General features: G+C 35.8%; 1 protein-coding gene across 6 annotated transcripts in view; it reads left to right on the forward strand.

Moving 5' to 3' along the window:
• AFG2A (AFG2 AAA ATPase homolog A) overlaps positions 1-12,005 on the forward strand; it is a 340,553-nt gene that overhangs the window by 267,486 nt on the left and 61,062 nt on the right. Inside the window, exon 16 of one of the 6 annotated variants that reach the window (XM_057310053.1) lies at positions 10,521-11,186. The exons of the other annotated variants lie outside the window; for them this stretch is intronic. Coding sequence (XP_057166036.1) covers positions 10,521-10,619 — 99 coding nt within the window. The 3' untranslated portion in view covers positions 10,620-11,186. Of the gene's footprint in view, positions 1-10,520; positions 11,187-12,005 lie in introns of those variants that run through there. 6 annotated transcript variants of the gene reach the window in all.

Raw genomic sequence — 12,005 nt, forward strand, 5'->3', positions numbered from 1 at the left:
GCTTCCCTATGAATATGTACTGTTATAACCAACTGGTCTACTGTTCTTATTTGAGATCTTTGTATCTCTCTACTCGTTTTTGTGCACTTACCCTAAATCCTATACCCCAGAGTTTCCAAGTACTCTTTTCTTACACAACCTAGTGAAAGCACTGCTTTGTCATTAAAACATCATGACCACCCCTCCAGAAGTGACTTCTCTTTTTGAACTCTTTTATACCGATTTCTGTTTTACTTGCTTAGCTCTTTGGACATTTTTCCTTGTAGTTATTTTGAGATGAGCAGCTGCTTCGTCCCCCCAAACAAACTGTAAGATTCTCTGCAGCAGAAACCAGGTTTTTTGCTTCTTGGAATCCAGCAAAGCAACCATTATCTCACGGTCAGTGGATGTTAATATTGGATGAATCCTAGATTTATGTGTTGAATCTGTCATTCTGCCAACAAAAAATGTCAGTTTTAGCGTTCACCAAGAGTGGTATTTTCTAGTTTTAAATGCGTTTTTGTATACGTTATCTATTTGAGTATCTTAACCCTATGAGAATCGAGCTATACTAAGAGAACTAGAGCCAAGCAAAAACAGTGGATTTGTCTGAAGTCCCACAGCAAATAAGTGACAAACCCAGGACCAGAAACCAAATCTTTCCGCTCCTCCGGAAAGACTTTTCATGATCTCTTCATGCCTTGGAGTCAACTGAGGAGTCTTTGAAAGTGTTTCATTATTCTCTTTGACATATCTGAATCTTTAGTAAAGGTTTGCCTGCTCTTATGGACAGTGACTTAGCAAACTAAGCAGCAGATATGAAACATCTTTACCTTTTTATGTGTACTTATCTTGTATGTGATTATCTTTAGTTACCCTGTTGTCAGCTTCCCAAACAAGTATTAGCTACTTGGAGTTAGGAACTATGTTTTTCTTTATTCATGTACTGTATTTTCCATATAGTGAGAATAAGACCTGCAGTTTTGAAGGGGAAACATAAATGACTAAGTTCCATATAACGTGTTCATGTGGCATAATCTAATGATGTGCAGAATACTATGGGAGAAAGAAGAGGGTATGATTCACACTAGCTGGATTTGAGTGAGGGGGTAGTTGATCTGAGTGTTAACGGGTGAATAGGAGTTCCCTAAGTCAAGTGGGGCTGGGGAGAGAGCATTCCTGGCTGATAGAAAGGCAAAGATGCATAAAAGAACAGGGTGTATCCTAGATCTGGTTAAAGGTTGAAATATGACCAGAAGGAGTCTGCATATAGAAGTAGTAGGTGATAAAACAAGAAAAGTAGGTAAGACAAATATGAAGGACCTTGAATATCACCTGAACTTGCTTTTTCTCCTTTAAGCATTGGAGAACCATTGAAAAAGTTAATAAAAAATATTGCAATCAAACTTGTGTTATCAAAAGATTGGTGGTGTTTTGTGTCCAAAACCACCATTAGCCTACCCAGCACTATTATGCGAATTAGAAAAAGGTGCTCCTTTGCCGCACTTAATGACAGCTGCCTGCCAGAGCGAAAGGTGTATTAAGCAGAACATGAGCTTTCATAAAGCCCCCATTTCAGTCTATATTTGCCCCCTCTGGTGGACATCCTTGTATGGACACAACCTTCACATCTCTATAAGACTGCCTCATTTTTGGCTTATCCACTTTTAAATATCCCTCAGAGTGCCTAGCACAGTAGCTCATATAAAATTGATGTGTGTATGCATTAAATAAAGGAATTTAGATTTTACATCCCAAGAAGATAAACTACTTTCTGTGACTTCAGGATTTACTTCAGGAACCCTTGGACAAACATGTTTATGTGAACAGGATAAATTATGGGCATTTGTTATTTATTATAAATTATGGGGGGAGATGGAAGTATTAAAGATGTCTTTTGTGTAATGTCTTTGGATGTGAGGGTGATCTGACTGTGACGTCTGTCACCCCATTGATCATTAGGGTTGATTCAGTTGATCTGGCTGGCTAGGCAGGTGTCTTCTTCCTCCTTCACCGCTCCCTGTGCATCCCAAAGCTGCGTGGTCAGTTGAAGAGGATCCTTCTTTGGTTAAGGGAATATGAGTAGCTGTGCCCCACTGCTAGAACCTCCAGACAAGCTCTCAAGTAGCCTTTGTAGGAGAACGTAGGGTGGTCAGGCTTCCAAGAGACACATACAAATGAGGCACTGCATTGTAGCAGTCTGCCTTTCTTTAAAACAACAACAGAGTGGTGTCTTTTGTGCACTGTTAAACCAGCCATGAGGTCCAGCACCTGGTATGAATGGCCAAAATGTTGTAAGTCAGGTGCTTTATGCCCTCCGAGCCATCTTATCACATATAATGTTGAATATAAGCTCCTTGGGCCAATACCTTATCTCCACAGCTCTTGTCAGTTGCTAAAATGTGGCTATCCTGTTACAAATGAATTATGATGGAATCCTCAGAGCAAAAATCAGCATATACCAAAAGCAGATATTTAGGCTGTAACTTTTAAACCCAGCCCACCACCCCTTCCCTGCCCCTGTCCGCACAATTTTACAATCTACATACTAAGTGAAGAAGTTTGGTAAAAGCCAAGACCAGCTTTCATCCTATCTTGGCCATGTATTACAGTATTTGTTGGGTCAAATCAGTTATCATTTCTAGAACTCAGTTTTAGTCTTTTAGCAGGGGAGGTGGGAATATGTTCTCTGTGATCCTTCTTAGCATTAAAAATCTATGTGTTATATACCCATCATAGATTAAATTAATTGTATAAGCAATCTCGTAGGGATTGAACTTCCAGGGATATATAACATGGTTTTGTTTCCTTTACAGTGCTTCTGGAAACCTGGGATCTTGAGGTCTTAGTCACCGTCTCTATATATTTGCTACTGTGGCCTACAGATCCTAATCATAGCACCGGAAGAATAGGAACATTAAAAGACTGATAGTGTGTAGAATTCCGATTTTAGTAAAATTCTGCTTAGCAAACTTTCACAATTTTCCACTGAATGGAAATGAAAATTTTACCGGCTCAGAGATTCCCACTTATTATTTTTTTTTTTTTTTTCTGAGAACTTTGGTTTCTCTGCTTTTCAACTTCCTTAACAACAGTTAGTCAAGTTCAATACCTGTGATTCTGGAAGCATTATGATAAAAAGTTTTGTAAAATGGAAGTAAGCCACCAGTCCACTTTTTCCCTAAACTCTCTGTTAGGAAAGTAAGCGAAAGTTACAAGGTTATAATGTTCATTTTAATGTAGTTTTTTAAGCTTCCAACATATGGAGATGTAAACATCCTCTGTATTTCCAAACTCCAGCATCTACTCAAACTGGCAATACAAGAACCTTGATTCAACTTACCTGAAGGCTATTTCAGATAGGATGTTTACACCAAAGCAAATAATTTTCCAGAACACCTTGTGCTGTGATACCTGTATTACTGACTCCTTGCCAGATGTTTAAAGCTGTTGTCAGCTTATAAGAAGCATTAGTCAGAAAGGAAATGGATGTTGAATGAGAGGCTGACTAGCAACAAACTTAATAGAGCATTTTATAACCAAATACTGAAACCCTTTATAAGGAAGCAGTGTACAAGGCAACAAGTTAGTCAAGATCTAATAATCTAGAACCCAAATCTGGGTTCCAGGCTAAATCTGTATCTGTGAAGAATTACGCAAGCCAGTAGTAATGCTGATGTAAGCATTTTAACATTCTGTCTTATTTCTCCTCTTCCAGATTCCCAGTCTCTATTGACACATGCTGGTTCCCCAGAATTTTTGCACATTTAATCTGTATTTCTTCATCTTCAAAAGAGTGATAAAATTTAGGGGTCCTACTAACTTGAGAGGAACACAGTTTTAAAAAGATGTGTAAAGCATGCTATTAATTCTGTATTTATAGATTCTGGTAGGGTTGAATATTTTTGTTTGGTTATTTGAGGTGATGGAAGGCTAATTTCTAGTAATTCTAATTGATCCGTATATGAAAAGTATGCCACAAATATATGTAAAAACTGTTTATTCTTCTAAGACTATTTTTTACCAGGCGCCTGGGTGGCTCCATTGGTTAGGTGTCCAACTCTTGATTTCAGCTCAGGTCATGATCTCAGGGTTGTGGGATTGAGCCCTGCATCGGGCTCCTCACTGGGCGTGGAGCCTGCTTAAAATTGTCTTTCCCTCTGCCTCTCCTCTCTCACTCTCTCCCTCTCTTAAAAAAAAAAAAGAATGTTTAAAAAAGAATATTTTTTACTATGCAAAACTGCATTATAATTAAGCAAATGTGTTATGGAATGAGAAAGATCTAAATTCAAATGCCTAGTGTGCCCATTTCTTACCTTGTGATCAGTTTCCTTATATGTAAATAAGGATAAGAAAAGTCTCTACTTCATAGATGTGTTGTCCATATTAGATGAAATAATTCCTATAAGGGATTTATCCTTGTAAGTACATAGCAAGTACTCAATAAGTCACTTTTGTTATATTTTTTATAATCAGCAAATTCAGTCTAACCAATTGGTCTTTAATATGAAAAAATCCACAGTCAGCTTAATTTTTTCATATTTCATTGCCTTAGATTTTATGAATACTCATAATTCATGTGTATTCATGTTTTTTAGTCTTAATAGTGTGTTCTTTAAATTCAAACTGTTTCATAGTTACATGCAGTATTTATTTCAACTAGTTTATATTTATAAACATTTGTGATGCCTGTTTTTATTTTTTTTCCTGTTAAACATGTATACTATTTTTTACTCTCAATAGTGTAAAGCTAATGTTTCCTTACAAACTGTTAATATAATATCCCTGTATCAGCATATTCTTCAAGGTAATACTAGTTACTAGTATACAACTTAATTCTAACTTGTTTTAACAAATTTTGTTGGTTAAGAGAAGTGAACCTAGCAACTTTAGAAAGTTGAGTGTTTTTTTTTTTATATATGATTTATTTATTTCAGAGAGAGGGAGAGAGCACGAGCAGGAGGGGCAGAGGGAAAGAGAGAATCCAAAGCAGACTCCAGGCAGAGCACAGAGCCCGACACGGGGCTTGATCCCATGACCATGAGATCATGACCCCAGCCAAAACCAAGAGTCGGGCACATAACTGACTGCACCACCCAGGCGCCCCTAGAATAATCACTTAGGAAATAAGCATACCTAATTACTGTGCCCTTTCATTTAGGAAATGACAAAAGTACTAAATGTCATTTGGTGTCTGATGGTGACAATGGGATGTTCTCATTCTTCATCCCCAAATGACAGTAATTCTGAGTTCTCAAAGGCATCATTCTATTAAAATGTTACCAAAACTCTATTAAATGAGGTTCAGAATTGCAGTGCAGTCATTAAGTTGTTCTTAAATATAACTTCACTACGTTTTAGAAATTTAAAAACAAAATCTAACCTTTCCTTGAGCTAGAAAGAAAAGTAGAAAGAATTATTAAGACTTTCAGAACTGTCTTGTTTTATGTTTTCAACCTCCAAATATTATTGCTGGTGTTCTTTAACAATAGTTAACTCTCTTTTTGCTATTAAAATCTAGAAAATGAATTTTGCTTTTATATTTGTAGGAAGGTTTCCTTATTCAAGACATTAGGTATAATGCACATGCCACATTTACCATTGTGGAAGTTTCAAATCATAATTATGTTCTCTTTTTCTTCAGAAATAAAAAAATCACTTAAACTTTTTTGGCATTAGGACAAGACATTCTTTCATCAGTAGCAAAAGTAGCCCTTTGGCATATTTTTTATTCACTTCAAAAGAGTCCTTAAGGAGTGGTTTTATATTTAAAATCAAGAATTGTATTTAGTTTGCCTAATGTTAACTTCTTGCCAGAATCCTTAAAAATATAAAAGGTCACACAAATACTCTCAGATATAAACATAGCAGTCCCCAGCCTGTCTGTTGTTGTTGTTGTTGTTGTGTGCCATAAGCCTATGTCAGAACCGGAGATTAGGGGGAAATAAACCTAAAATTTGTCGATTAAAAATCAACTTTCTTGTTATACAACCAAGTTGGTCATAATTGGCATGAAATATGCACACATGCACAGGTTCACAAAAGCTGGTCTGATGATTCGTTTATGGCTTCCTTATAGTTTAATAAAAGACACTTAAGCTATGATTTCACCTCTCATTTATTTATGAAATTACTATTGTGCATCTGCTTTGTACAGCACATCAAAAAATTCCTGCCATGCTTAGTCCACTTTAATTTTGAACCCTATGGGATAGTTTCATCTGTAGATTACACCTTCGGTGCCTTTAAATTGGGCTTTTTTCTTCAAAAATATTTACTTACAAAATTTTAGTACATTTATTGTATAAAGCAATTTACATTAATATTTTCATTCATTTTGTACTTGTATATAAAACTAGAAATCGATTTAATTTTAGGGACATAATAAAATAACTCAAGGACAAGACTTGGTTGATGTTATGCATTATAAATTATATAAAAATTGAAACACATTGAAGTTCAACGTTAATATGATCTAGCATAGTATAAAATTTGGTTTAATGTGGGTACGATTGGGATCCTACCCCAAGTGGTTCTGTGATGGATAGTTTCCCATGCAAGTCCCCTGAAATGTATTACATCCCTAGTATAAATAATCTCAAAGAGTAAACATAAGTTTTAGGTCCTGCAAGCATTAGAACATGCACTATTTAAGCCAATCAACAGGGGAAAAAACGGAGATTCTGTTTTCTTTTTTAGGCACAGAGCAAGCCCTATGCAAGATTAGACAGTTTGTCTCACTTTTCACCGTTTGTCTTCCAAGTTTGCTGTCCCACCCCCAGTATCCTCTAGACCTGTTTTTCTGAGTGCTTTTTTTGACAATCCCAGTGAGTTGTCTCAGAAAACAATCTGTTTGAATCAAATCACTATAAAGCCAATAATCAGTATTTACTTCAGCGGGCATCTACATTTTAAAAAATTTTACTCTCCCAAATAAATTTCTGACTGGTCAAAGTTCAGGTTGTTTAAAAACAAGTGAATAAAAAACAAAACAAAACTCCAGAGTATTCCAGTCTGCTTCCTGTAGCTTTCTTGCTCTTAACTCCTGTACCTTCCCTCTTCTGCTGACTTTCAAGATACTTGAAGGGTTCAAGTTTCCTTGTAAAAAAGATTTATTCCACTCCAACAATTTTTACATTAAAACACATCCAATGAACATAAATAAAAGTATTTACAATTTGTTGAAAGGACTTCCAATCTTTTCTATTGTATGCAATTACATTTTCACATGGTTATAATCAAATTGCATAATACGTTTTATTGACTCTGGTATTAGTCTAACCTCATCTTAAACACTGCTATTATATTTTACTGAGCCTTATTAGCATCGGGACTTTGGGGTGGAAGCTAAAAGGTAGGTAATGGAAATAGAAAACCCTATAGTAAGTGATTTTATAATTGGGAAGTCCTTATATTTTAGAGGACAGTTTAAAATTTTATCTCTGAAAGCATTAGGGTCCTTTGGAGTTGTCTCAGGTCCAGATCCTAGAGCCACTCACCTGGACTTCAGTTGGGGCAGCTCAATTGTAATCTGTAAGATTTTGTTTGATAACAAGGATTTGTTCCTAAAAGAATTTTGGTTTGGGGCACCTGGCTGGTTTAGTCAGTAGAGCATGCCACTCTTAATCTCAGCTCAGGGTCATGGGTTCAAGCCCCACATTGAGGGTAGAGATTACTTTTTAAAAAGAAAGAGAGAGAGAGAGAGAAGGAAGAGAAGAAAGAGGGGGGAGGAGGGGAAGGAGGAAGGAAGCAAGGAAAGTAGGAATTTTGGGTTGAAGGCCCCAGTGTAGGAGGAAATTCATAGTTAAAAATACAGAAAATTGAGTTTTCTACACAGGCACCAAAAGACAACTGAGATAGAGAATAAAATTAATAACCAATTTCTGCCCTTCGTAAGGAGCTTTTCTTTATTAGATTTTTAGATAAAATTTTAGGTAAAATTTTTGGAAATGTATTAGTTATAGAAGTCATCAACTAAAGAACTTCCAAAGCAAAATATTTCATCACCAATCCTTAAGCCTGACCCCTAAAACTAGCATATACATACTTTACATCATATTTCTCTACTATTTGTGTACAAAATTTGAAAAGTACTATTTTCTATTATCAAAGGACCAAAAATTTTTTTTTCTTTTTCAGTGATGCATTTTTATGACTGGAAAGTTCTGTATGGGAATCTCATCTCCAAACATTTATCTCACTAGAAAAATTAGAAGTGTTTCTCCTACCTTACTAAAAGATATGCTTTTGATAGCTAGAATTATCTCTTAAATGCCATTTTTAATAATTAGTAAAATTAATAAATAATTTTACTAATAGATTTTAGGGTTTTTTTTAAGATTTTATTTATTTTGAGAGAGAGAGCAAGCATGACTGGGGGAGGAGAGGAAGAGGGAGAAGCAGACTCCCCACTGAGTAGGGAGCCCCACGCAGGGCTTCATCCCAGGACCCTGAAATCACGACCTGAGCTGAAGACAGCTGCTTAACTGACTGAGCCACCCAGGTACCTGAATAGATTTTAGTTTTGAGCAAGTTTAGGCTTACAGAAAAATAAGTGGAAGGTGCAGAGTGCCCGTTTACCCTCTTGTCTCCTCCCAGTTTCCCCCATCATTAATATCTTGCATTATTATGGTATGTTTGTTAAAAATTGTTGAGCCAATATTGATAAATTATTATTAACTAAGGTCCATAGTTTACATTAGGGTTCACTCTTGATGGTGTACTTTCTGTGGATTTGACAAATGTATCATGACATTTGTATCCGCCATTACTGTATCATGTAGAATAATTTCACTGCCCTAAAAATCCCGTGTGCTTCACCTATTCATCCCTACCTCCTTCATCCCAAACCCTTGAACTTTTTACTGCCTCCACAGTTTAGCCTTTTCCAGAATGCAATATGGTTGGAATCTTCTTTCACATAGTAATATGTGTTTAAGTTTCCTCCATGTCTTTTTGTGGCTTGATAGCTTATTTCTTTTTACTATTGAACAATATATCACTGTCTGCATGTACCATAGTTTGTTTATCCATTCACCTACCGAAGAACATCTTGGTTGCTTAACAAGTTTGGGTGATTAAAGCTGCTATAAACATTACATGAAGGTTTTTTATGGACTTAAGATTTTAACTCTCGGGGGTAAATACTTATGTTTACTTTTATAAGAAACCGACACACTGTCTTCCAGTGTGGCTGTGCCATTTTGCATTTCCATCAGCAGTGAATGAAAGTGCTTACTGCTGCATATCCTCAACAGCATTTGATGATGCCAGTGTCTTAGATCAGAGCCATCCTAATATGCATGTAGTGGTATCTCATTGTTAATTTGCAGTTCCCTACTGGCATATGTTTAGCATATTTTCATATGCTTATTTGCTATCTGTATATCTTCTTTGGTAAGCTATCTGTTCAGATCTTTTGCCCATTTTTTAATTGGGTCATTTGCTTTCTTATTTGAATTTTAAGAGTTCTTTTTATATTTTAGATGCCACTTCTTTATTACATTTGTGGGTTTTTTTAATTTGTGTTTTCTAAAAATTTTCTCCTAGCTGTGGCTTATTTTTTCACTCTAGTGTATTTCGTAGAGCAGAAATTTTTAATTTCAATGAATTATCAATTTTTTCTTTCAAAATATATTTAATAAGGTATTAAATGTATTATTTCTAGAAAAAGATCTATTTGGTATTAATTTATGCTTTGTAAATGTTTATAGATAAAAATCACCATATTTGCTCAATAGTTTATTTTTGTCCTCATTTTGTAGTTGTGGTGATTTATAACTTTTAATGGCAAGGGAGAATTATTCCCTCAAAGAACTGTTAACCATGAAGAAAACCATTCTCTTTTTTTTGAACATTATGCTACTGTATTTGAATCAGATATTCTGCCTGGATGAATAGAAAAACATTCTCCTCAGAAACGGGGACTCCCTACTCCACAGGAGCAGTTTTAAGTGGGGACATGCGGTATTTGATATGTAGGTCACACACTACACAATGGCGGTACTATGTATCCGTGTTTGGAAACACCGGAGAACTGTACTAGGACGTGATAGATGAGGGGAGGGACATTTTAAATGAAGAACTACATTACAGAAAGCAGCTTTTACATTTTAAAAGTTTTCTCCGATTCAAAAACCTTGTCATATCACATATTGTCAGTGATGTAATGGAGTCTCATTCTCTAAGTTCTGCTGCTAAGTCACTTTATGACTTCAGACAGGTCTTAATTTCTTTGTATTTCTATTTCTTTATATTGAAAGAAATAATTCCTGAGAGCCTTTCTATCTTTACATATATTTGTGACTCTTAGTTTATACTAGTACCTATTATTTTTAAACAGTATTAGAGCTAAAATTAGAGGAAACTCTATAGAAAACACAAATATGCCCACGTTATAAAATGGTAAGACAGAAATTTAAAGCAACTAATTTTTTTCACTTACAGTATTTTCTGTTTTTAAAATCTTCAGAAGATAGCTGAGGATTTTTATTTTTATTTATTTGTTGTTGTTGTTGTTGTTGTTGTTGTTGTTGTTTTAGGCTCCATGCCCAGTGTGGAGCTCAGTGCCGGGCTTGAAATCACAACCACAAGATTGGAGACCTGAGCTGGGATCAAGGGTTGGCTGCTTAACCTACTGAGCCACCAGGAGCCCCAGGATTTTTAAATGATAGCAATTTGCTGACAAGTCTCTTGGACGTATGTCTATTTGGAATATACCCCAGTAGGTACGGGGCAGCAATACACGATCGTTCTTTAGTAGTTCCATACAAACCAGAAAAGCTCAAAGCGTGACATTTGTAGATAAGGTTCTTTCTTGCTTGCCCCTGTGAAAAAAACTGAGGGAAGGCAGATTTGAAAACTGAGGAACCATTACTAAATGGCATCCAGGTTACCTAAAAACACTGTGCTAAAATATTGGGATTCTTTTGGCCTCATGTTCTCATGCCCCACCTTGTTCTTTATGTGATTCTAGCTAGAACTACATTCTTAATATTTTTGTGATTAGAACTCAAGTTCACGTACAGTTATGCAGTGGGTCATTTACTGATTCATGCATCCATGAAAAACAAAATAACTGTCACCTCTTATGGAACCCTGAGTTACTGTCTTAGTAGACAAAGGACAGATTTACATCAAAAATACCCTTCTCCTTTCCCTGGCTATCTGTATTATTTTCTGGTGTTGTAATAAGAGTTTGCATTGCTCCTCTTTAAACAATGTGTGTTTTTAATTCTGAATCTTTCAAGTAAGCTATGTCATAAAAAAAATTCTAGAAAAGATTCATAAGTCATCAATGATGAAAACTTCAGAAGTCTGTCCATAAAACTTTATAGTTTGTGAGGAAAGTTTGGAACTTCAGACATGCACTTTAGACTTTGAAGACAGTGTACATTTTTATTTTTTGTTGTTTATTTTTTTTATTTTTATTAAATGCAATTAATTAAAATATAATGTATTATTAGTTTTAGAGGTAGAGGCCAGTGATTCATCAGTCTTATATAATACCCAATGCTCATCACATCACATGCCCTCCTTAATGTCCATCATCCAGTTACCCCATTCCCCCCAGCCCCCTCCCCTCCAGCAACCCTCAGTTTGTTTCCTATGATTAAGAGTCTCTTATGGTTTGTCTCCCTCTGTAGTTTCTTCTTGTTTTATTTTTTCCTCTCTTCCCCTATGATCCTCTGTTTTGTTTCTTAAATTCCACATATGAGTGAGATCGTATGATAATTGTCTTTCTCTGATTGACTTACTTCACTTAGCATAATACCCTCTAGCTCCATCCACATCGTTGCAAATGGCAAGATTTCATTTTTTGATGGCTTAGTATCCCATTGTGTGTGTGTGTGTGTGTGTGTGTGTGTGTGTATGTGTATGTGTGTGTGTATATATATATATATATACACACCACATCTTCTTTATCCATTCGTCTGTCAGTGGACATCTGGGCTCTTTCCATAATTTGGCTATTGTGGACATTGCTGCTATAAACATTGGGGTGCAGGTTTCCCTTCAGATCACTA

Source organism: Ursus arctos, unplaced genomic scaffold (assembly GCF_023065955.2).
Source record: "Ursus arctos isolate Adak ecotype North America unplaced genomic scaffold, UrsArc2.0 scaffold_11, whole genome shotgun sequence".
In the NCBI taxonomy this organism is placed as follows: domain Eukaryota; kingdom Metazoa; phylum Chordata; class Mammalia; order Carnivora; family Ursidae; genus Ursus; species Ursus arctos.